Below are 26,471 nucleotides of genomic sequence, written 5' to 3'. Positions count from 1 at the left end.
CTGATGCTGCAGTTGTGCATTTACCAACCAACCTAAAAATACTGCATTCAAACAGGCACAATGCAAATGCTTGTTTGTTTTAATACTGAAATTATTACAATTCTATTGTAGCTACGAAGCACCAAGATATGTCTTTACTCCATTCTCTCTTACTTCTCTTCTATGAAACTGTCACAAGTTACATTATGATTTTACCAACAGTTGCAAAACGGGGCACAGGAAATCAACCAAGCTGCAAGAGAAGAAACGGCACAAGGGCGGTGGGAAACACACACATTCAGCACAAACACATAAAAGAGAGAGAGAAAAAAAAAAAAAAAAAAAAAATCGCCATATAAATAGGCTACAGCAGCTCTGACATCTTCCCACTGACACCAACATCACCCTTGTTTCCTGACAAAAGCTATTTAAAGCATATATGCATGTATTAGCAGTGTTGTGCCGTTCACAATGAAAAGTAAACAAAATAAAGATGAACATGACAGACTACAAGCAGATTTGGCAGTATAATTATCAGAAACTGAAAAACCTGCAGAGGTTTTGACGACAACCGTTTCGGTTGAAGTGGAAAAAATGAAAATAGCATATAGTAAATGGTGGTCCTGTGGTTAGCAGCAGGTTTACAGGCATCTGATGTGATTTACACTCAAGTTCTGAGTCAAGAGACAGACAACAGTACAAAACATATTCTACTTTTAATAGGAGAAATATAGTAGCCCTAAATGTATTTTTTAGGTGTATTTGTAAGTAACACTTGAATGTTATTGCATTAGATGTTAAGAGGAATCTGGAAATAAATTATGTTACAGCTTTTCTCAGAACTAAGTTCACATTTCTGAGGCATTTTTGCAATGTAAAATAAGTATCTGATGTCCCCAAAGTGTGTATGTGAAGTTTTAGCTCAAAATACCCCACAGATATTTAAGCCTTCCAGGTAAAGAAACATCTAGTACTGCATAGAAAAACTGTGTACTGATGGGATTATTTAAGGCTTCTGAAAACTGATCTAAATCAGAGGTTCCCAAACTTTTTGCCTCGGGGCCCCCCCTATACATATGGGTCACATCTCACGCCCCCACCCACCATTCCAGCTGTTTATTAATTTTTCTACCTCAGAACGAAAAATCAAGCCGAATTCTTGTTTTTCGTTTTTTTGGGAAAAAAAATGAAAAAACGAAAAAGGAACCGTTTTCTAATTTTTCTACTTTCAATATTAAATCAAAAAACGACGGAACGATACATGGATTCATAACTTTCCCTCTCAGCTTTTCACTTGCGCCCCCCCAATGGTAACGTCGCACCCCCCTTTAGGGGCAGGCCCCACACTTTTGGGAACCTCTGATCTAAATGGCAAATAAGATGATTATTTTAGGTACCGAGACGCATTAAGTACTGTAAAAACCATGAATCTCACCTCATCAGGGATTATGACCAGTGGATATCTATCCTCCGAGAGAAATATGAACAGACACCAGAGCCGGAAGGCGTCTTTTCCAGGTAAAATGCTCTTTCCCTCAGGTCTATAGTTCTTCTTGGCAGTAAGAGTCCAGCAGAGCTCATCCACATTTTCTTTGATAAATGTGCCTTCCACCACCTTACAGAGAGGAGACAAACTCTCAAGTCAGAAACTATAGCATCAAGAAATGCAAGAATGTTAATGATAAATCATTGAAGTCAGGCTGAGTTTATCATGAATGCCATATCGGCCAGCACAACATATATATATATAAAAAAATTTTTTTTTTTGAAAATGCACTGATTCTGAGTGCTGGAGGAACATATATACCTTCATAGAAATGTACAAACATATTGTCTTGCACAGAATGACATAAAAAGCCTGGGTATCAAAACAAAATGGCTACTACAGTGTACGAGAATGTATAGCAAGGCTGTGTACCTTGTCCAGGATGTATTTATTGAGGTAGGGCATGTATCCCTGACTGGACACGGGACCGTCGTCATCGTCTCTGAAGTGCTCCTCGAGAGCCGCCGGATCGTGCGGGATCCCCAGAACTGTGTAAAGATTATGAGACAAGACCTGCAGAGCAACAGCACACATCTTAACATCCACCAATGGTCATAAATACACAAAACATTACAGGGGATTTCATTGATGCTTTTAGATCCATTCAGCCTTTCGCAATTTTTAAATGCTAAATTCATAATTGTAAAATTTGAAAAGAATGCAAAAGACATGCATTCTCACACTCTTCGACCCCACTTTATGTATAACTGAAAATCAACTTCTTGAAATGAGGCAGACCACAGTTAGAAATAATTAACCATATTTTAGCATTCTCAGCTCTCAGAGGTTTGACTGAATTCATGATACTGGTATAATAACAAGTCATATTTATTTACTCATTAATGCTTTTAACTCATTAATGCTTAGGCAAGATTTTGACAAATGATTTGCTGTTAGATTCCAAAGCATCACTAAACCCCTTCCGGCAACAGCAGAGCTACATTGCATTACTTCTCTAACTTTGCTTAGGAACTTCTCTAAATGTTTCTTTGAAAATGACAGAGCTGACAGTGTGGACTAGAGATGAGTAGTTCAAACTAAGAGTCTGCGCTCACAGCACACATCCGGTGGCCACCGTTCTCAAAGCTGAAGATTCAAAGTTGATCAGTTTGAGCCCATTTACCGCTTCAGACCCACAATGCCCCATGGTCAGAGATGCCCTATTACAGCTGGTCATCTTGAGATATGGGCTGGACTAAACATAATCATGGGACTAAACTTAAGCAACAATCCATACATCCATGCAAAGCCAGCGTCTGTACAAACATAACAAGGTGTACTGCAGTATTATTAGCTTGATGAATACACATTTTAGCAAAACTAAACAAGAAAGCACCAGTGAATCTCAGAAACCTCAAGCCCTATGAGATCAGGCATAATTTGCTTTTTAAAATGCATGAGAAAAAGAACATTTTGCATTTGCATTTTTTTTTAATTTTGCATTTCCATAAAAATAATATTTAAATCTATGAAATGTACAGATCTAAGGTAGGCTGCTTTTATAAATGGGCATTTAAAAAATGAAAACCAGTGACCCAGATATTCAGCAAGTTCACCATGTGGCATATGATGATTTGCTCACACAGGAAACACATCGCAAGCAGTTAAAGCAAGTATATGGCATTTTTAAAGCATAACATAGGAAGGAAAAAAAAATAACAATGTAATTCATTGAATCCCTTTTCTCTCTCTCGGATCAAGGAATACATTTTTAAGACCTTGAGGTCTGAGAGTTGTATGGAACCCCTTTTTTTCAGCATCCTAAAGTTTCATCATAGTGCATTTATGAATTTGCAGCTCACCTTTAGTTGTGACTTGGACACCTTTCCACTTTTCTCCACATCTAGAGCGGTGAAAGCGTACCAAATGGACTTGAGCAGTTCTGAGCGCAAGTCCATGACTGTAGCAATTTTACTCTCCGTTTTTCCTTTTTTCACTGCCTTCTCTTTTTCTCGCTCTGTCGTTCAAGGCCACCCACACCCACCGCACAAGTGTGCATCCTCCAACTGGCAAATGACACCCCCTGCTGGGCCAAAACTCAATCAAAAAGGAATAAAGTTCAGCAAATGTTTTGATTTGAACAGAATAGAAGTCATCACAACAACAAAAAATAGTATATAAAAGTACTTTCTCATACATAAATTACACTTGCTTTGGGGCAAGTCAAGCCAAACTCACTTCAGATCTTGTAACTAACAAAGAGCCAAATCCCCTTTCGAAGCAAATCTACAGTTCATCTCAGGGTCTATTTATAAGCTCTGAAAGAAGAAGCACTCATTTGGCTCTAAGATGTCAAGTAACTCGCTCTTAAAATTCGTTTTTGGAAAAAAAAAGAGGAACAAAAAAAAAAAGAGAGTATACAAAAATAATTTTCACTCTTGAAAAGCGAAAGGGTACTGAACTTGATTAAACTCTAAATGAAAGCTGCTATCTTGCAACTTTTGAGCTCTACAAACCCTCAATCGGAAACTTTTTAATATTATTCATAATATATAATATATATAAACTTTCTGGGTGAAAATAATGAACCCAGTCAAGATATTTCACCCAAAAATCAACAGAAAAACAAAATAAAATAAAGCTTGCTAAGAACTATCTAGCATTGTGACATTTTCAAGTTAAGCACATTCACCCACAATTCCTTAAAAAAAAAAAGGACATACATAAATGTTTTTTTGTATGGACATACAAAAAAAAAATCCTACATAAAATAAATTATTTAATTCCTGCATCATTAAATGTATGCATCATGCTAGTATTTGTTGTACAATATTTTATTTATATTGTTATTGCTTTTTAATAACAATATTCTAAATTCTTTTAATCATATACATATTAAAATGGTCACACTTTATTTTACAATGTCTTTGTTACATATCTTACATGTATTTACTATGTAATTATGCATAATTTACTGTGATTACTAAGCAACTTAACCCTAATTATAGAGTAAGTTAATGTCATTAATTAATATTACTCCGTTCTTATTTGTATAACACTGTAACAAGGGTAACAAAATAAAGTGCAACCAAAATTATGAATGGGGGGGGGGGGTGCTTAAATGTCAGGAAAATAATATATGTACATAAAAAAAAAAACGTACATTTGGTTTTCCCACCATAGTATCTATAGATAGATTATTACTATTAAAAAGTAACACCCCCCAAAAAACATAATGTGACATTCTATACCAAATGTACAGTTTACTGATGCAAAGGTGAGAATCCAGCAAGAATCATAACCCGTTCTTTAAGAACTGCACAACTAGGTTGTTTATTTCGTGATAACTGATACAGGATAAATGTTATACATTCTTTTTTTTTCAAAACACTGATATTTTGTCATTTTTCCGTTTTAATATGTAAAAATTACACCAAACAAAAGCAAGGATTTGGCGAGATTGATATGATACATGATCTGGATGTGTAACAAAATCGACTATAAATCATGAGCAGCGATTGACGGGCAACACTGGCAATCCTCTGTTCAGTTATAAGAGACGATGATAACAAAGAACACAAAACAGAGAACTAAAACGAGGACGTTACGGATAAGATGCCAGTGCGCGCCAGAGAAACATAATTCTTCCAAGTCATCATTCATAGCCAAGAAAATGCAAACAGAATAATCTTTCTGCTGTATATATGCAAATGCTCGAGCTCTTGAGTCGACTGTACTGTACAAAAAGACATACAGATGTTGTAGACATATTTTAAACCTAGTCTCTCAATACTTTAGTATAAACAAAAAAAAACTCTGGTTTCAGGAGCTAAAAACTACAATGGACTTTCTTAAAAAAGGAAAAGAAAAAGTTTTTGACATTCACATTTCTGAAACGTCTGGTAACGGCATTGATCATGATGGACTAGTGTCGAGATGTGATGCTTTTCAATGAGGCATTCCCTCCTTTGAGCAGCTGTCTGTCCTCCTTAAACCACTCCTGTCTGTTCGGCGTGATTCGGAGGAGCACGTTTAACCTCGGCCGTGAGAATGAGTGAGCGAGAAAGAGACAAAGAGAGAACGAGATCACAAAAATCCATCCCAAGGCTTGAGGTTGTTACGGTGAGGCGGGGGCCTTGCTGTTGTAGTGCACCTGGTACCTGTTGACATGCAAGCCTTTGACCTGCACGGACACGCAGGTGGTCTTGCAGGGGATCATGTCCTCATCTTCTTCTCCCATGAGCCAGTCCTGCACGCTGCGCTCGGCGGCGGGGGACACGTTATCGCTCAACCAGCCCCGGTGCCACTGTTCAAAGCGCTCGTGTTGAGCCCGTGCTACTCTGTGCTGGGACTAGAAGAGAGACGGGACACAATAAAGAATAAACACACTACAGTTCAAAGGTTTGGAGTCAGTAACAGTTAATATTTTTAGGTGCTGAAAGACTAGCACGAAAAATGTATATTGACTATAGAAAATGGTCAGGATTTGTTTTTGTATTTTATTTGATCCACATACTCTCCGGGCCTTCACCAGGGCTCCTCGGCGGTACATGTAGTCTTCGGAGTTCATCACAAACACCATCTTGTGCGTGTTGAGTTTGAAACGGCAGTCCAGGTTCCCGGCTGTCTCCACACCCATCTTCCGATGCCACTCTCTCCGGCAGCGCATGGCTTCCACCTGCTTGAGCTGCCAGCCGCGGAAATGCCTCAGATTCCTAAAGGGGAGACACACAGAGGAGCAGAACAAACGTCAATCTACTTTCAACTGGCCAGACCGAATTCAGCATTTATTAAATTTACACAAACCAATGTGTACACCAGTGGTCTAGTATGAAAGCTTGTTTCCACCACCAATTAAAAAAGGTAATTGCAACTTCTCACAATTCTGACTTTTTTTCCTCACAATTGCGAGTTTATTTCTGGCTATTCTGACTTTACCGCAATTTTGAGATATAAAACTTGCAATTCGGAAGAAAAAAAAAGTCGTCGGAATTGCGAGATGGAAAAAAAAAAGTCTGAATTGTGAGATAAAAAGTCGCAATTATCTTTTAAAATTGTTCTATTCCCTGGTGGAAACAAGCTTTCAGAGTCTAGACTAGGACTTCACACTGAGACCTTGATTAATTTATTACAGAAACATTAGTGTCTGATAATATGAGGGAATTTATGAGAGAAACCAAGTGGTATTGGGCTTGTCTACACCATGATCTGGGCCACCCCTCCAAATAAAATAAACAAAAATAATAATAATAATGAAAGAAAGAAAATAAAATCATTGCACCTTTAAAATAAGGAATTGACTATTAACCATCTGGCTACAGAAGGGAAATAATAGGCATAAACAGAACATGTGCATAAATGTGTTTTACCTGGGTAGAAACACAGGCTTGAAGTAGTAGCCTTCTGCCTGAGAGCACACAGACTCTGTCCCTATATACTGCTCCATGTAATTAGACAGGCTCTGAAACAAAACCATAAACAACAATTAATAATAATGCACTAGAAAACAACACTACACTCCGCCCCACCAAACCAGATTACCACATTACATTTAAAGCTTCTAAGAAAAAAACCCCACCACAAACCATTTTCTGTTGTAAAAATAAGGTAGGTACCTGAACATCCAGCGGGTCATCACCCTGGGCCTCCTCCGTGTCCAGCAGCTCAATCGTTAAGGTTACCTGACCTTTGTTTTGAATGAACATGACCTGACAAGAGAAACAAACTTAAAGTAATTACAAAACATGCATGAGAATTCATAAGATGAATGCAACTGAGGAGGTGAATATCACATCTTAAATTAGATATCCATATAAATGTTGGTCATTTATAGGCACAGCATTAGGTCAAGCACCTTGAAGCAGTTCTCTTCAGCCATGACTCTCTCTGCCTTCCATTGGTAACTGGCCTCCCAAGCGGCACGGACACACTGGGACGAGAGATTCCCACCGGCAGCCCCCCTCTTCCTCTCGGACAGGTACAGCTCAGTGACTTGCAGACACACCTCATCACTGACCAGGTGTTGAAGCTGCCAATCAGAGAGAAGAGCATGTTAACACCCCGATCACAGTAAAGGCTCTTTGGTGTATTTGCGGGAATACAGAAACTCAGACTGTCACTCTTATGATTCTATAATAGGGCTAAACAATTAATTGAAATAAAACTGAAAAATCACCCATATGACCTCCCAAAAACAGACAGCATGTCACTTACAAGTCATACAAATAGTTCTTTCCTTGCATATTCATTTATGACACTTTTCTTAAAGCTGCAGTCCGGCGTTTTTCCTCTTTGTCGCCATCTCTGTTCGAAATCTGCAATTGCAATCATTTGTGGAATTATCAACTTTACGCGAGTTGTACTTCGACTCGGCACAGCGCGGATGAACACAGTGTTTGAGGAGAGTGTGCAGCTGTCAGTCGCCGCGCCGGTGTGGAGACTGTCATTCAGAATCACAGATTATTCTTTTTGAAAGTATGACCAACATAAGAATTTTCACCGGAAAATGTCATCTGAACTAGTAACATACACTTTTGTTCTGGTTCTGACATTGCAGTAAATCGCGCTGATTAAATCTAACAATTGCTTATCATATCACGCAAAACCGTGCAAATTATACTTTGTTCTCAAATTGTTAATGTTAACAACGTCAGCATTGTGTGACGACATGTAATGTCCTTCCGATATGTATCCTTGTTTTCGCATGGGTCCGGTTGCAGTCTCTTTTTTTCTGTAGCCACTCCGAAGTCTTTTGCATTTTACAACGGGTGAATCTGTTGTCACTGGTGATTGTCGTTTGAACCTTTCTGGATCCGCTATCAAATTGATAAGTTTAATTATATCAAGTGCTGTGAGAAAAGGCTATAAATCTCCACCTCCAACATTCCCACACTCATAGCCTACTAGCCGAGACTCTTCTTTATGTGTACAGATGTGACGTAATGACACAAAGACAAGCTCGAATCTCCCGCGGAAATCCACCAGTACCACTGGAGTTAAAAACATTATTACAAGCTTACCGTTTTGAATCGAGCTAAGGCAAGCAGATAGTTTTGAATACTGGCTGGTATGTATTTTCTCAAATATGCATTTTGGATAATTTTTAACCGCAAAAAAGCTACGGACTGGAGCTTTCAGCTTCCAATATGTGTATTACTCCTTTTGGTAACATTTCACAATAAGGTCTCATTTGTTAACATTAGTTAATATGCTTTTAGTGCATGTTAACTAATGTTAACAATGAAACATTATTGTAAAGCGTTACCCTCTTGTTTTGTACTTAAAATGAACCAGAACCAAGAACATTTATAAAAAGCAAAACCAGCCATTAGGAAAAAGAGTTGTAAATTACTCTTGTAATTTACGTTGGTGCAATAAACCTTGACTAACGTTATAATTGAACTTCAAGGGGAAAAACACAAATGCACAGATTATGGCCTCTTTGAAAGTATACAAATTACCCCCAAAAACGTAGCTTTGTGCAATCCAACTCTCTGACTCACCTGTCTTACGATATTCTGAATGAGCTTGTCAACGGTGAAGCCGATGTAAGCGTGAATGGTGAACATCTCTCTCAGGGTGTCCTCGTACTGCGTGGACTCCAGGTTTCCATCCAGTAGACTGCGTACCATGTCTAAGAATGCTGGGTAATATTCCTCCAACTCCACCTCACCTAATTTAACAGACATTATGTGTAAAAATTGGGCAAGATTGTTAATTTGGTTCTAAAACTAGACTTAACTATCGCAATGTGAGTGTTACTTGCTTTCCATACAAAACTTGCTGCTACAATGCTAGGTGTAGGTGGAAGTGTAAATGGAATGCACAATATTGAAGAAAAGTGATATATGCGATAACTCGTTAAATAATGCAATATAAGATATAATGTACAAAACAGATATTGAATAATTAAATGTAAAAAATAAAACTTTTGTCTTCACTGTATGAATTAAATAAACACTGATTCTTATTAAAGCTATAAAAAAGTTCTCTCTATCTAAAATATTTTCTCTTTGTCTTTTGTTGTTAGATAACACAGATGGCAGCAGGTACATTAGGCTGCTGTCACTTTAAGAGCTAATGCATGGATCCAACATACTGTTACACACGCGTTTTCTGTCTCAACCGTTTACGTTCACTTAAGACACTACCGACTGTTTAAAGGAGAACTCCGGCGCAAAATGAACCTTTGGTCTAATTACACATTGTTACCTAGTCAACCGTTATCTGAGATTTGTTTTCATGATTATCGAATGTAAATAGTTTTATCTCTAAAAACAGTTTAGCCTATAAAGCTGGTATAACGCTAGTATATTGGGCAGAGTGTAATGACAAATAAAAATCGCTTGTTAATACCACTAACAAGGCTCAAAATAGCCCCACACTAGCACGGTAGCATAATGAGGGTCCCTACCTTCAAACCGAAGCATTGAGAACTTTGTAAGTGTACAGACAGTTTAATAAGAAGATATTTTAAACATACAGTCAACTTCGCGTATACAGGCAGAAGCCATTTTTGAAATACAGCCTTTACCAGTCGATCTACGAACGCCGATCCAAGCCTACTGTTCGCGCTCACCTTATCACAACTTATAGCTCGTTCACATCTCACCAGCGCACTTGGATCGGCGTTTCGTAGATCGACTGGTAAAGGCTGTATTTCAAAGATGGCTTCTGCCTGTATACGCGAAGTTGACTGTATGTTTAAAATATCTTCTTATTAAACTGTCTGTACACTTACAAAGTTCTCAATGCTTCGGTTTGAAGGTAGGGACCCTCATTATGCTACCGTGCTAGTGTGGGGCTATTTTGAGCCTTGTTAGTGGTATTAACAAGCGATTTTTATTTGTCATTACACTATGCCCAATATACTAGCGTTATACTAGCTTTATAGGCTAAACTGTTTTTAGAGATAAAACTATTTACATTCGATAATCATGAAAACAAATCTCAGATAACGGTTGACTAGGTAACAATGTGTAATTAGACCAAAGGTTCATTTTGCAACGGAGTTCTCCTTTAAGTGAACTCACCAAGACGGGCATTTTGACATAATTTTGTGTGTACTTGGCCATAAGAGCTGCGGAAGATAACTGAATTCTGAAAGGTGTTGTCTGAAAGGTGCGTGGGAGTACCGCTTTGAGTTCTTTTCTGCAGCTTATTGCGCTCGACTCTTTTTAACATTATGCATATCACACGTATGTAACAGTCATGTGTCTTATTCACTGCTATCTGTCAACCTAAAATTGACATTTATCTAACTTTTTGACGTATTAAAATCATTCAGTTATCGCAAGCCACTGTGATATGCATATCGCGATATGTACATTTGCGATATTTTGATATATTGTGCACCCCTAATGTGCATCCTTCAGGAAATCTACTCACTTGGCTGTTTTAGACGCAGCTCCATGGCCAGGTCATTAGCCTTTTCTCTGCGCCCCTCTCCCGTGAGCAGCCGTTCCCGATTCTGCTCCGCCCTGTGTTCCAGTAACTGTCTCTCGGCTTGCCTGTAAACCTTCAGCAGCCGTGAACAGAGGGTCTGGTGCAGCCTCAGGAAGAAGTACCAGTTATTATTGACGAAGAACAGGTTGTAGACTCCATCCAGCTCCTTCTGGTGCTCAGCTTCTGGGTCTCGCAGATCCACCACCTCGCCCTCTGGATTCATGCTGTGGGAGGCCATAGAGGTGTCCATGCTCTGAGGGGAAGTGCATCGTCTTCGTCTGGAATCGCCGTTCAACTGTTGTTGGCCGCCTGACGCTGAGACTCCGCCTCCTGCGGCGGCGCCATCCTCACCATCTGCCTCCTCGTCCGTAAACTCCTCAGTCTCGCTAAGCTCTCCACGACGGGCAAAAAAGAGGTCAGGAACAAAGTGCTGGATGATGCGCTTGATGTGGTCCTTGTCATCCTTGTGGATGGTGGGCTGCCGCTTGACGTGGTAGATGATGAGGGAGGCGGCGTCCTCCAGGATCTGTTTGTCTTCATGAGTGAAGATCATGTGGGGCTCGCTGGTCAAACCTGTGCCCGAGCCGTCACGACCTTGCTGGCCAACGCCGCCCTCTTCTGTGCTCTGCTCCTGCCGCTGTGGAAGGGAACAAAAGGGCTAGTAACAAGTTGTTATCTGCATGACACACACACACACACAAGACTTTTGTAGCAAGTGACCGAATATGAGATTTCAGACGCTGTACTGTGTTCTTATTAAACAGGAATGCAGAATTAAAATATTGAAGATAATATTTAATGTGTTCTTAAACTTGTATTTAAGCTTATTTTGACAATAAAGACAGATCTATGTGATTTTCCTAAATAATATTGGTATGTGGCTCTGCTGCTTTTTTGTCGTTTATCATTGAAGTGTAAAAACATTGACAAATAAATTAAAATTATATTTTGCCAAATAAGGTAATAAAAAAAAAATTGGTATCCAGTCTATTGTGTTTCCCTACCTAAGAAACATTCTCAAAATGAGGGACGCTAATAGGGATAAGAAGTGAAAAAAATGGATTGTTGAAGATTGTTCATGTATTTAAGTTTATTTCGACAATAAAGACAGATCTATGTGCAATTCCTAAATTAAATTGCTATGTGGCTCTGCTGCTACATGGGAATGTACTTTGTTTAATTCAACCTATCAAAAAGATTAGTCATTTATCATCAAATTTTAAAATCATTGAAAACAATTATTCTTAAATGTTATTTTGGCAAATAAAGGTATCCGCTCTATTGTGTTTTCCTTCTTAATAAACATTCTTAAAGTTAGGGATGCTAAGAGAAAAAATTGAGTATTTTACTGAATTATAACATGACAACAAACTTTGTTATAGATGCAATTATTTATGCTTTTGACTTTCAAATCAAACGTCACTGTGACTAAATTAATGAGCAGAACTTTAACCATCATTGACCAGTTGTCAGTCAACCACAAGTTTAGTTCTTTATAGGGCTGTGAATCTTTGGGTAGGCAGCGAATCGATTCGATTTACGATTCATAGGTTTTCGATTCGATTCAAGAACGATTTTTGCAAATTCAGAAAGATTCGATTCAATGCGATTCACATTAAAATTCGATGCGATTCGATTAATTCGATTCGATTATTAATTTTGTATATGCATTCATAGGATTATTTAAATGCTTCCCCCAATGGGTCTTAGTCAGGGTGTGAATTATACAGCTGCCTTCGGGGGTCAGAGAGTGAAAAAAAAAAAAATTATTGTTAACGTTAGTTCATGTTAGTTTTTAATGAATCTATTATTATAAAAAAATATTCCCAAAGCCTATAAATTAGCATTTGTAAAAATGTAAACCAAGATTTAAAAAGGCTTTAAAAGTATAGTTAGTTCATCATGCTAACTATTTTGTAGGAATGGATACACAAAAAGTGTTCCTGGTACATTAAACATCCTCCATTGTGAGACTAAAAATACCATGAACTTTCCCAACTAAACCTTAACTAACGTTTCCTCATGGAATAGCTAATCTTTGTTCTCTTTATCCGACTGAACATTTTCCTTGTGATTCTGAAAGAAAACGCGCCGGCTGTCTACTTGTGCTATATTAACGATTATTACGAATGCAATTTTAATGCGCAGTCGTAATAATCGTTGATGGATAAACCACGCGCTCTTATTTCAGTGTAATTAATGTTGTAGTTATTTCATCAGTTCAGTTTAACGACATTAAGTTACATTTCATTCATCATTCATGATTAATCGGAAGCGTTTGCATTTTAGACACCTATTATACGTTTCCTCTTACCATGTAATAAATGCGCACCCTTGAATAAGTGGGGTTTTACTTTAACTGCTCAGGACGGGTATGACCCATTTCCGTAAAACTTTAGTATCTTATCTTAAAGAAAATAACGGTGACGTTTCCACGCAACGAACGCGTTGTTTCATAGCAGTGACCGCGCAATGATATGGCAGCTTTATCAATGGCTTGCTTTCTCGATAGAGAGCTGTCATCTGCTCATGTGAACACCAATGGCTGTCCTGAGGAGAGCTCAAACATGGACTGCTCAAAAATCTGCAGATGAGAGCTATATGGGACCGAGCGGGAGCGAAATCCAGTGAAAGATGGTAAGAGTGCAGCGAGTATGTGAGAGCTGTGAGGACGCGAAATGACGCCGCACAACGCCTCATTAATTCGCGCATGTAGTCATTTAATGTTTATATGTTTTACAGCACTGAATCGATATAGAATCGCAAATTATTCGATTCTTTGCATTTTAAATCGAATATTGACCAAAATAAACGATTCACGATTCGAAATACATGTTTCAAGATCGATGCATATGCATCGTCAGGATTTGTAATCGATGCATCGAGAAAACGAATTAATCGTTACACCCCTAGTTCTTTATTAACTTCCATTGTGACTTTAGTCTTTGAAAAGATATAGACCTATATAGAAACTACCACTACTGCAGTCAAAATAATGTAGTGTTCGAGACTCAAAAAGGTTTCTTTCAGGAACAGATTATAGTTATGGGAAATAGTTGCAGAAAAAGGAGAGCTGCTAAACTCACCTCATCATAGATGCTCTCTATTTCATTGAGAAGACTCTTGGATCGGAGGGCCTTCATGTCGTTCTGTTTGAAGTTGACACCCTGGTGGTCCAGTGACTTCAGATACGCCTTCTCGTATTGCTCTCTCCAGATTTTGTTGAAACCCTGCTGGGCCTCCCTCCACTCCTCCTCTTTAGCTTTCAACCTACGGCAAGAAAATCATCAACTTTTACATCAAAATGCTTTTTTTCCTGCTAGACGGAGGAATTATTAAAAATGTATGAACACAAATGACTGCAAAATAGTAGGGGCAGTGCACCTAAAAATTACAATCGTCATCTACGGTTTTCATTTTAGATGATCTATCCCTTTAATTTAGCTGTCAAATGAAACTGTAGAGGTGCTTTAGTTGTTATTAAAGGGTTTATTCACCCAAAAATGAAAATCAGTTACACACCCTCATCTCGTTCCAAAAGCCTTTCGTTCATATTCAGAACACAAAAATATATTTTTTATTGAAGTCTGATAGATTTCTGTTCCTCCATTGAAAGTCTATTCACCCAAAACTCTTGATGGTTCAAAATGTTCATAAAAAGATTGTAAAATAAATCCTTATGAATGGTGTGGTTTGATCTTAGGGTGCTTTCACACCTGCCTTGTTTAGTTCGGTTGAATCGCACTAGAGTTCGTTTTCCGAATTGGTGCGGTTCGTTTGGGTAGGTGTGAAAGCAGCAATCGCACTCGGGTGCGCACCAAAAGCGGACCAAACAAGCGTACCGAGACCTCCTCGAAGAGGTGGTCTCGGTACGCTTTCAAACGAACTCTGGAGCGGTTCGTTTGTGGTGAGAACGTGATCCGAACTCGAACAGACCCAACTGTCAGAGAACTGCGTATTTTTGGACTAAACCAGCTGCCGTAGTCAGCCGCGCTGTGTTTTATGGGATGAGGAATAATGTTTGTTGACATTTTGCACTAGCATGCAGCTCGCGGACAAACGTGGAGTTCTGAGGAGGTGCGACTTCGCCGCGTGCAGTGCATTAAAACATTTTGTTCAAGCCGCATCCTCGATTCATTATGAAATGTAATTGTTTGCCTAAAGTAATATACTATGACCAGGGATACTATCAGCCCACGCAGTCGTAGACTCTCCATAGTCAAACGCTGTCTGCCGGATTTTCCTCCTCTTTGTTTACTTCCGGGAGCTCTGGAATTTTCCCGCACGTTGATTCTGACCAATCGAAGTGCAGTTACCTCTGGCCAACGAGTGATGTGGATGTTGTCACGTGACTGCATTTTGGTTCGTTTCATCAACTCATCATCTGATTCGGACCAGAGCAATCAGTGTGGTGTGAAAAGGAACCAAAACGCCTGAAAATGATACAAAGTATCATTTTTCGCCCTTAGTCCGGACCAAATGAACCGAACTACAGGTGTGAAAGCACCCTTAGTCTTCTAAATAGACACGATCAGGCGTACATGCTTGACGCATCAAACACCACCATTCATGAATCTCATTGGATCTCGTGGCTCAAGCAAGCAAGCATTAAATCTGTTCATCATATAAAGCGATTGTGTCTCTTCAGAAGACTTTTATTATTAAACCGCTTGATTCGTATAGATTTCTTTTGCAATCTATTATAAAATAATAGGGCTGTCACTTTACATTCAACAAATCGATTGCACAATCGATCAGACCAACCAACACAAGTATCGAAAACTAAAATAGGGAATCGATTTTAACGGCCTTCTCTCGGAGCGCGTCCAGCTCGTCAGAACACGCGTCACACAGCAACTGCAGGCTCTGACAAACACACATAACAGCAAACTATACTTCTGCACAATGCGTCTCTTTTTACAACAAAAATGTGAATTCTGCCGGTATTCAGACAGATCTCTCATGCATACAGATACAGATTCAGGCTACGGGCTACAATCGCCTACGTAGGCGAAATTTGTTTGACATTTCTAATGTTAAACACAGCCATGTTGAAGACTGCAGTAATGTTTTTCATTGATGTTATGGCAGTACACTTTGCTTATTGGTTTTCGAGAATGTTGCACTCCTGTTTGTCATTGTGCACGAAACTTCACGCCAATACATCATTAGAAATATTGCTGACTTGGGTGAACTATCCCTTTAAGGGGTTTTTAAGAGGCAGTGTGAGAGAGATGCAGGGGAGAAACAAGAAGAGAGAATTAAAAAGGAAAGAGAAAAAGAAAAATAAGATTTGTTTGTTAACCGTTTAAGTACAACAGGAACTGCAGTGGCTGGACTCCTCTTCAACCCCTCTATGATCTCTGGAGCTTTGTCGCCATATATACGATAGACTGCACGGCGCTGTATGACCTCAGAAGTTCCACCCAGGCAGTCGTCCAATCGGAAACGCTCTTGATCCTCTGGCGAAAGGCGTGATAGCTTCTTCTGCACGCTTTCCAAAACTCTTATCGTTGCCAAATTAGTCTCAAGCACAACATCCAGCTACAATGTTAAAAAAAAGAATAAATCAATATCCATCTCAACTTAAACCTCCTGATATTTTTCAAAAAGATAATCTTACCTCAAATCTCTCATCCTCACAGCGATGAAGTTGCTCTTCATATGGTGTTTTCTTGGAACTCACAAAAGTAGAGTCTTCAGACCAGGAAGGGAATGAGACCCAGGTATCATTCAGCACCTAAAACAAAACAATGAGCTTGAACAGCTTGTACTACCATCAGGTTTCTGACCCTATGACTGAAGCCTCCATAGATGTAGCAGTATCTGATTGCTACTTTAAAGATGTCTGGAACACCAGCCACTTCAGATTTGGCATGAATATCTAGCTTATTACCTACAGATAAAATTACTGTTTACAAAAAAGCGCTCAGCGACGACAGACACCCTGGAAAAAGCTATTTGAGACAAGTGCTTCCATTCAAATTGATCTGAAAAAAAGTGCAGTGTGGGGGCTGAAACACCCCGGTTTCCAAATGATTCATGGAGATTTAGATTTCTGCAGATTTGTACCAATATCTGTAGACCAGGAAAACTGAAGGCTGCGTGGATGATTTTGTCATGGCAGATTTGCATTTATCTTGTATTATTAGCGTACGTATGAGGTGAAATGCGTATTAAACAAGTAAAGTTTTTTTTTTTTAAATTACAGTCAATATTAAATAAACATACACATATATTAACTACATTATTAACAACCAGGGTTGTCAAAAGTACCGACTTCGGTACCAAGTCGGTACAGAAATGTAAAAAAATGTGACGCTTTGAGCGCTGTTGAGCAGAATCATAAACACCTGTGATTGGCCATTGTGTTCACGAGCTCATCGGATATGTCTGTGATTGGTTACAATGATCAACGTACGGGAGCGTTTGAGAGCACACGGAAGTGTTTTGAAAGCAGGATCGTTTGAAAGCACAAGCAGGCGTCTATCAGCACCGGCGGACCGATCCGCTGATAGACGCCTGCTTTCAAACGCTCCCGTGTGTATCTGTGCAAGTGCTCACTGAAGAGCGTCATTGATTTATATTTACAACATGTTTTTGAAGCGCTGATCATTGTAGCCAATCACAGACATATTTGATGAGTGCGAGAGTATAATGGCCAATCACAGGTGTTTACGATTCCGCTCAACTTGGTACCGAAGTAGGTACTTTTGACAACACTATTAACAACGTAAGAAAACCACTCACACGGTATTTTTTATTGTTGCCATTGTAATAATTACAACTATTAAATTGCTTGTATGACATCATAATTGTATCTATATCCAGTGAAAGTGCAGTACCTCTTTACATATAGCAGTTCGGCCAGTGCATTTGGGCTGCTGGTAGGTCTTGGGCAGGGCTCTGTAGCTGGAACCCAGGCGTTTACAGGAGGCGTAATCCACTTCTCTGCCTCCAGCCTCCATATAGCGGTCGGAGAGGCCCGAGAGGGCATGAGACAGCTCTTTATCACCCAAAAATGACTTAAATTGTGTGTACAGTTCTGGAAACTTCCTACAGAATGAGACACCAGTGGAATAAGACTCATGAATGTCATATAAGGGCTGCAAAATGCAACACATGAAAACAAATAGGATTAAATAAACATGCCCTCATTTAAATCTGTCTTACCCCAAGAATGGAGTCACAAGCTGCAGGAGTTCGGCCCCTGAAACTACTTCCTGATTGAACAGGGCTATGCAGCGTAAGAAATTCTCATACACCTCCTGACTCTTTAGCAGGCGACGAACCTAAAAAGATAAATAAATTAAATTGTTGAAACTATGCAATAAATCCTAAGACAACGGCTGACTTGCTACCGCTTAGAACAACTATGTGTCTATGAAACGCACCTTGTCAAAGAACGTGAATTCCCGCAGGACTCCATGTTTTCCTACAGCAGCAAAAGACGGGTCCTTGGAACATGAATACTTCATTTTTTTCTACATGGGTGAAAAGATATATTGTTAAAGCATAAGTAACCCACATATATTGGGAGATATTTCAACTTTACAAGTCTTTCAGATACAGAGGTATATAGGATCCTTGCATTGGCACGAGTGAACTCTGACCTTTAGAAGCGGGGTCATGTGGGGCATCAGCATGGGTCTAGGTCTCTTCTTGCTTTGTTTATTCATTTCCTCTTCCTCTGCTCTCTTCAAATGGTCTTTGCCAGTCAAAGAACCTCCAGTAAACTGGAACCAGAGACATAGTCCATATAAAAATCACTTTACCCATAAAAAAGTTTGGGGTCAGTAGGTTTTTTGAAAAATGTTTTTGAAAGAAGACTCGTTTGCTCACCAATTTTAAAAATAAAATAAAAATAAAAAATAGTACCGTGAAGTCAAGTCACCTTCATTTATATAGCGCTTTTAACAATATAGTTTGTTTCAAAGCAGCTTTACAGTGATAATAGGAAATTAAAGTAACAGTGATTGTTTTGGCTTTACAGCAGCTCTAGAAAGTTATTGTCCAGCTAAAGTTAGTTTTGACTGATTCACTTCCGTTAACTTAGGGGCCGCTTAATGTGTGAAATATTATTATAATTTAAAATGGTTGTTTTCCATTTAAATATATTTTAAAATGTAATTTATTCATTTGATGGCAAAGCTGAATTTTCAGCATTGTTACTCTTCAGTGATACATGATCCATCAGAAATCATTCTAATATGCTGATCTGGTGTTAAAACACATTTCTTATTATTATCATTAATGTTGAAAACAATTGTGCTGCTTATAATATTTTTGTGGAAAGTAAACTGATACAAAGTTCAAAAGAAAAGCATTTATTTTTACATAAAAATGCTTTGTAACATTATAAATGTACTTACTATTAATTAAATACAAATAATAAAATTATTCATTTCTTTTTAAAAAAATCTTACGATCCCAAACTTTTAAATGGTGGTGTACACAAAGTGAAAGTGAAAGACACATTTTTAAAATTACACAAAAGGTAATTTTCTAACCAGAGATCTCTTTGCATCAGGCAAAAACTGGCCAAACTCCGCAAGTAGATCCTCTTGACCTTTGAAAAGGCTTGCCACTTTAGAGAAAACCTCATCTTCAGTCATTCCTCCAGTGCTACGGCCTCTGCTCTCCTTCACCTCCAGCTGCTCCTTCTGCAGATGGACACAGGATGCCCAAAATCAATGAACATCGATAAGTTTAAGGGATGGGTAGGAAAACAGTCCAAGAGCCCACTTCCTTTAGTGCTAGTAGGTGGTAGCCTAGTCTCAGCCACTCACACGGTATGTTCATCGACACTCTGATGCATACTGAATGAAAAACGGCAGACAATTGCCAAAAATCACAAGCTCCAATCTGATTGGCTTGCTGAAACCGAAGATACCCACAAGAAGAACTGAACATTCCAACATATGCTTTGTTTTCTGATTTAATGTCTGAAATTATGAGGACTTCATACTTTTAGACTGACAGAAATTCAGATCCCAAAGTATACAGACATTGTTTGCTGACCTAAATGCACATAATGATAAAAGAAATAGGCTTTTAATGTTGTTCAAACAATTTCCAGTCTTAAACTGGAAATTGAAGGTGATTCTGTAGATCACTGTAGGTGATTCTTTGTTATGCTGGTAGAAAGTCGTCTCATATCCTAATAGCAATCACTCTGTTAAGCGGTCTAAATGTATTTTTATAAATATATGTCGTCTGCGGAAGGCGTAGGACTATAAAATGTTCGTTCAATCGTTGCGTTCGGTCCGAACAGTCCTATAGCATGTGTTCCCTGTTAGTCAATGTGTGTTTGCATACCACTGCGCAGCCTGTTCACGCAGACATAAGTTATCAGCACGTTCACGTACGCTGTGCAGACAGAGCGAGAATGGCAGGCAAGCGACAACAACCTCACTTTCCTTCTTAACTGACAACAAGTGGCACTGGCAAAGGATCTACGATCTATATATCTTCAGCAGACTCTCATCGTGGAAACCCTGTCATGCCAGAAATATCATTACACACTGACAAGTTTTGCTAGCTAAACAAACCGAAAACTTGCTGCATCTAATTCTGTTTTTAAGAATTTGTTTACGTTTTGTATAGTGTTACTCACTATACTATAAAGTTTTCTTAAACTTTGTCTTAATGAATGAATGACGCATAATATTGGTTTTGCAGTAACATTGTCTCCAGTCTTCTTGGCTGTGCGAGTTCATGCTTTCAGGAGGCGTGGCTTTGGGCGTACACTTTTACTGCTATCAGGCTAAAGTTAGCATTTTCCCAGATGTCCTACAACATCTTTAATGAGCGGTTCTTGGCCAAAAAATGCTACATAGTGGACCAGATCTTATGTCGATAGTCAAAAGTCCAGTGATATCAGTGGTAGCCTAGTGGTTAAGAATCTGGGCTGGTAATACAAAAAGGTTGTTGGTACGGTACGGTCAAACCTAGAGAACAACAGAACAAAAATGTAGTTTGCTCTCACCTGGTATGTATGTAGAATTTCCAAAAAGGACCGGTAGGTTTCTGGGTTGTCCAAAAAACGGTTTTTGATCTTATTGACGTAACTGATGGCGCTGTCAAACTCCACAGGACTAGGCTCTGATGTGGGAGGGGACACTGACGTGGTGGCCGGCTGTGACTGGCTGTCTCGGCTGGGCAGAGGAAGTGACAACCTGCTTGATTGTTCAGGAGGTCCAGATGATGAAGCGATGCTCTCAGGAGAGGTCACGGCTTCATTCTGAGCCGACCCTGCCTCAGCCAATGCTGACGAAGAGGCGCTAACCACAGGGCTGCCCGTGCTCCTTCCTGGTCCTGGAGAGACCTGAGGGCAAAGAGTAAGAACCATTTAACCAAAGTCTTACTTCAATATACCAAGACAGACAACATCCCACATAGGTTCATTACATCACTTTTACACAAAACATAAAAGTTCTGTGTAAAAGTGAACTAGCATTCAAAAGTCTCTCTCTAATACTCACCAAGGATGCATTTATTTGATTAAAAAAATACAATACAAACAGTAATATTGTGAAACTGTATTACAAAGCTGAATTTTCAGCATCATTACTCCAGTCTTCAGTGTCAAATGATCCTTCAGAAATCATTCTACTAATATGCTGATTTGCTGCTCAAGATTTATTTTTTGAAAAAAAAAAAAACAAGAAAAAAAACAGTTGTGCTGCTTAATATTTGTGAGTAAACCGTGATAGGTTTTTTCATGATTATTTGATGAATAGAATGTTCAAAAGAACAGCATAAAGAAATTGAAATCTTTTGCAACCCCATAACTGTTTTTACTGTCTGTTTTGATCAACTTAACGCATCCTTGCTACATAAAAGTATACATTTCTTTTTTTTTTAAACAGCTTATAAGCTGTTTGTTGCATTTGAGAAAACATGGTATCAAACTCTTTTATACTTAATTGGTTAAAGTTTAAAGGTATGAACTAAATTCATCCGCAAACTGAATTCATCATGCTAAGAATCTGAGGAAGTATCCATAAAAGTGCTATATAAATTGGAGGAATTATTATTATGTAATTACAACTATAACTGTTGACTATGACAATCAAAATCACATGCAAGCAGTAATAAACCTCTTGCAACTTTTCATGAAGTAACTGTCCATTTATTCTTAAACACAGAGCTAATGTGATTGATTCAGCGGACTACTCCCCGACAGTCTATGTGGCATGACATCACCAAAGTGTGAACTCAAAGGAAGCCAGTGAGGGGCCCATTTGAGATGGGGCCAAAGTCAACATGAAATCAATATCAACCCCATTTACTCTCTTAATACACATTCCTGTATTCCACATTCCACAATTCATCAGTGCACATTAATAAAATTAAATACAAATATTTGTCTTTGCAATCACTCATTAAAATGTAATCTTTAACCGCCTCTTCTTTTCTGTCTATGTGGGCTATTTGAAAAGGCCAAACAGCTATTTAGGCATTGTTTAAGCAATCTTGGATTCTAGTTATGGAACGCTTACTTTTTACAATCCAATCAATTCCCAATACATTAAGAAAAGTAAATACCTGTCCTAAATAGGCTTTCTCCAAATATCTTGTTTCACTCAGAAATGTCACAGAAGTAAAATTAGTTGTGAATTCAGTGATGACCTTTTCACAGTTGACGAACTGAAACAAGCAGTGAAAATGAAGAACAAATCACAGACACCAATGCAAACAAGTAGTAAACTGTGATGCACCACAAGTTCTACCTGTGAGGGAAACGGGGACTGAAGAAATGCCATGCCATTCTTGGGAATTTCGATCCGATAGCCAGGAGGTAAAAAGGCATTAAAACCCAGGACAAGGTCAGGGTGTCCATGGAAGAGCTGAGAAACTCTGTTGATAACGCCTGGTGTGTCAATGCTGAGGATGGAGATATCAGAAACACAATCATTCATTAATGCTTTTTTTGTGCAATGGATCACATTTAAAGTCCACAGACACGCACATACCTTTGAGACTTAAACTCTTTCATGATATCCAAAAACTTATTGTATATTCCCGGATCATTTCCAAACCGTATTTTGACTTGGTCCAAGTAAGATAAGGCATCCTCCACCTGCAACAGGAATAAACATTGTTTACCAAAAAAATTATGGTTTCAAACAATATAAAACACATTAAGCATGAACAGTGACAGAACGCTTACTGGTCTGATATGTAGTGTGGTATTAACATGGTACAGTAAAGGTATGGGATGGTAATAACATGCATTTACATCAGTAAAAAAAAAGAAGAAAAAAAAGGTATCAGTCCAGGCATATTTTTGACATAATACTGTAGCACTATAGTAGGCTAATCATGGAAGTACCGTGGAATATAAAGACAGATGCATGAATTTCACTACCATGGTATAGAGCAAAGTAACATGGGATTACCACAGTACTTTTTTCCAAGGTGCATAGCCTATACAAAATACTGTGGCGGTTTATGGTACTTTTAGTACCTTTTTTTGGCTCGTGAAAGGACAGATGTGGGTCATCAAGTCCATTTCCAGTGAATGTGGAGCCCCATCCCATTGAATGACTTTGCATTTGCTTATATTTAAGTAATAGCTTGTCTACAGTACATTCTTTGAATTATACAAGACAAAACAAAAAAGCACGGAGACATTTTATTTTTAAACCACTACACGCATAGAAAACGCAAGTTATTCGATTTTCCTCTCTCTGTTCAGAAGAACAAAACCCCACTGAGAAAAAAAGCACGCCTTAATAAACCTTCAAGATAAAAAGAACAGTTACAATGTCCCATACAACCAATATGATGCAAAAAAAGTGACACAAAAACGAGCGGTCTAAAAGAAAAGCACCCGGTTTATTTTCTATTTGTATTTTTATTAATTTTCAGTGAGGGAAAATAAAGGCTCACTCACTGACTCTTTTAGCTTTGCTGCGTTAGCAGTAGTGCTAGTCACAACACACAACAACCCCGCTACGATTTCACAACAAAAACAAACAAAACGCGATTCAAACTGCTTTTTAACAGAGAATCGCTTAAGCGATGCTTAACAGACACTTTTGATTTCTTTCAACGGTCAGGTTAAAAACGAAAACGGACAAATTTATGACAAAAGCAGGTGTTAGCTGAGCAAACCCCCTTTCTTTCTCTTTCTCATCTACGTCAATTACATTAAAATAAACCGTATTAATCTTGAACAAACCAGGCGTAACGTGTGATTTTTTTTGGCGGACCCACAGTAAAAATCTACGTTACCGGTTTTGGTTTTAACAAAGAGCAGCGGTGAAAACACGACCGCGTACAGGGAAAACATTAGACTTTAATTCAGCAGATATACTTCCATCTTGTTCGACTGGTAAACTAGCATTGGTTTGACCAGGAATCGGTGCGTTAAGAGAATATAAATCGACTTTTCTAGCTTGAAATGGTGTAAATAAGTGCGTAAGATTTTCAAATCCATTTAACTGTTACACACACACACACACACACTCAAGTGTGAATGCTTTGATATGCCCCATATGCATATGAACAGCACAGCACTTCCTAATACACACAATGCGTTGTGAGAGAGAAGGAAACACATGCACTTGCTGCAATGCTCTTTACCTTTAGTTTCTGAAAGTGCTGCTGCTGGACTTGCTTCTGAACCACATAGGCCTTGTCTTGGATCTGGTTGATTTGCTTCGCAGTGCTGCTGTGAGCCTGAATTTTCGCCATGGTGCGTTTCCTTCGCCACCAACAGCCACGATGATTTACCGTCCCTCCGTATTTGCAGGTTGTTCTGGCGTGCAAAAATCAGTTCGGTACTGGGGGCCACCCAGCTCTCTTCCCCCCACAAGTCCAGTCTACTTTACGGACGGCCACCCAGTTACTCCAGTATATAGACTTCCAGCTCAAGCCCGCAAGTGTGTCGAGACCTCTCAATCCCAACTAAAACTACACCATCAGGCGGAAGAATCAATAACGAGTCCCCATCGAAATCCACGAAGAGAACGATAAACAATGTATGTTTTTTCCCCCCCTCCAATGATCGTATTATTTAAATAAATTGTGTATGTCTCTTTAAATTCGGCGGCAGCTGTGCGCTCGATCCTAGCGTCCGGAAACGGAGGGAGTTGTGGAGAATTGAACAGCGCATGCGCACAAACCGAAAGAGGGCGGAGCGCACGGAATCTCAGCGGCCGCATGCATGAATGGGATTCTGCACACGTTTTTGTTCATCGGGCGAGTGTTGCAAAAAGTTGTTTAGCTTCGATTTAAAATGCTTTTGACTGATTGATTGCTTTGATCAGTAATTTTGATAAAACTATAGGCTCTGTAACATGATAAAATATATTGTTTACAGAAATTAATTTAAATTTTAAATAAACTTTAGTTGTAAATGAAAAAATATGTCCCATTTTTTCAGAAGAGAAATAAACATTTTAGTTATTATTTATTATTATATATTCGTGTATGAAGAATACATTCTACACTACTCGTCTTCATTATTGCAGCAGGGAAAGGTTAATATGTCTAAAGGAGAAAAAACTTCCAACTATTGTATTCAAATTTAAATCTTGCTTTAGTGAAACAATTCGGGTGTCATTGAAAAAAATGTATGTTGCCACCTTTTCAAATATTTTATTCAGGACCATAAAAATATAGCTATACTGAATGTATCAATTCCTCGAGTCAGTCTCTTGTTTGAGAATAAATAAGGCGGACACAAAATGAAGGTTTTAAAAATAAGCGTGGTTTATAAAACCCAAATATGACAGGATCACCAAAGTGTATACAGAAACACAAATGAGATCATCAGTGGAACCATAGGAATACACTCAACATTTACAAACTACTCTGTAAAAGGGGAAACTCTGAGACATTTTCATTTTCATGTGTCTATTTAATCACAGAACCACAAGTTTTTCTATTTTTCTTTAAGTCTTAACTTACTCAAAAGTACAACCATCTACCAACTACAAACAATGTCACAGTCAAGTATTTAAGAAGGGATACAACATCAAGATAGGAAGATAGAAAAGATGCAGAGATATCAAGCACTTAACATCATGGGTGTAAGCAAGCAATCAAGTCAACATAGTTTATTTCCCCCCATGAAGAAATGATGTCAGGGCTTGTGTATTATTCTAGTTCTGTATTTGAAAAATTACAAAAGAAAAAAAAATTACAAAAGAAAAACCCTACATTTTGAGGGTTCATCTCATAATAGAACCCCTAGTTAGGGTGTTAAGGAGAATGTTAACATGTCCCTTTCTTCTCCCAATCCTCCCAGCAATTCCTTATCAGAGTTCACAATACCACTGTCACCCAACAAGTCCTGTCAAATGGGCACAAACCCTGGGGATGAAAGTGTTACGAGTAGAAATATACAGATAAAACCGATCACATTCCATATTCACTAAAGCATCTTAAGTTACACTATTTTTCGATAGAATTCACATATGTAAGACAGTGTGGGATTGTGGCTAATCAAAAATGCCCTTCATCTACCATAATACTGCTCATTTAAAGAAAAAGTCTCTAACGTGTACATAAATAATTAGTACAATAAATAAACAACATTCTTTTACAC

The 26,471-nt window shown here is 38.6% G+C and overlaps 2 protein-coding genes across 2 annotated transcripts in view; both read right to left on the bottom strand.

The window, feature by feature from the left end:
- Window positions 1-3,493, bottom strand: part of def6a (DEF6 guanine nucleotide exchange factor a) — an 11,827-nt gene extending 8,334 nt beyond the window's left edge. The window contains exons 1-3 of the mRNA XM_056259646.1: window positions 3,328-3,493; window positions 1,898-2,038; window positions 1,415-1,594 (exon numbers count right to left, since the gene is read on the bottom strand). Of these exons, the coding sequence (XP_056115621.1) occupies window positions 1,415-1,594; window positions 1,898-2,038; window positions 3,328-3,423 (417 nt within the window). The 5' untranslated portion in view covers window positions 3,424-3,493. The remainder of the gene's footprint in view (window positions 1-1,414; window positions 1,595-1,897; window positions 2,039-3,327) is intronic.
- A 1,343-nt stretch (window positions 3,494-4,836) lies between these two features.
- On the bottom strand, window positions 4,837-25,010 carry sin3b (SIN3 transcription regulator family member B). Its single transcript, XM_056259645.1, has 19 exons — window positions 24,503-25,010; window positions 22,888-22,994; window positions 22,645-22,798; window positions 20,898-21,236; window positions 19,420-19,572; window positions 18,523-18,645; window positions 18,304-18,393; window positions 18,083-18,201; window positions 17,755-17,965; window positions 16,533-16,649; window positions 16,215-16,453; window positions 13,996-14,179; window positions 10,853-11,546; window positions 8,968-9,137; window positions 7,320-7,493; window positions 7,081-7,173; window positions 6,835-6,926; window positions 5,982-6,180; window positions 4,837-5,816 (listed from the first exon to the last, which is right to left on the bottom strand). The coding sequence occupies exons 1-19, from the start codon at window positions 24,611-24,613 to the stop codon at window positions 5,583-5,585; spliced, it is 3,603 nt and encodes a 1,200-aa protein (XP_056115620.1). The 5' UTR covers window positions 24,614-25,010; the 3' UTR covers window positions 4,837-5,582.
- Window positions 25,011-26,471: the final 1,461 nt, after the last annotated feature.

This window comes from Rhinichthys klamathensis, unplaced genomic scaffold (assembly GCF_029890125.1).
Source record: "Rhinichthys klamathensis goyatoka isolate OS25496 unplaced genomic scaffold, OSU_Roscu_1.1 h1tg000169l_1, whole genome shotgun sequence".
Taxonomy (NCBI): domain Eukaryota; kingdom Metazoa; phylum Chordata; class Actinopteri; order Cypriniformes; family Leuciscidae; genus Rhinichthys; species Rhinichthys klamathensis.
Note: the sequence above shows the minus strand (reverse complement) of the source record. Positions and strands in the feature narration are given on the sequence as shown.

Excerpts from the sequence above, each read along its gene's own strand:
- sin3b (XM_056259645.1), bottom strand. The coding sequence starts at position 24,613 with ATGGCGAAAATTCAGGCTCACAGCAGCACTGCGAAGCAAATCAACCAG. Across the intron at positions 19,573-20,897 it reads AAATTCTACATACATACCAG|AAGGAGCAGCTGGAGGTGAA; the intron begins GTGAGAGCAAAC and ends GTCCATCTGCAG. Across the intron at positions 7,174-7,319 it reads CTGAAGAGAACTGCTTCAAG|GTCATGTTCATTCAAAACAA; the intron begins GTGCTTGACCTA and ends TTCTCTTGTCAG.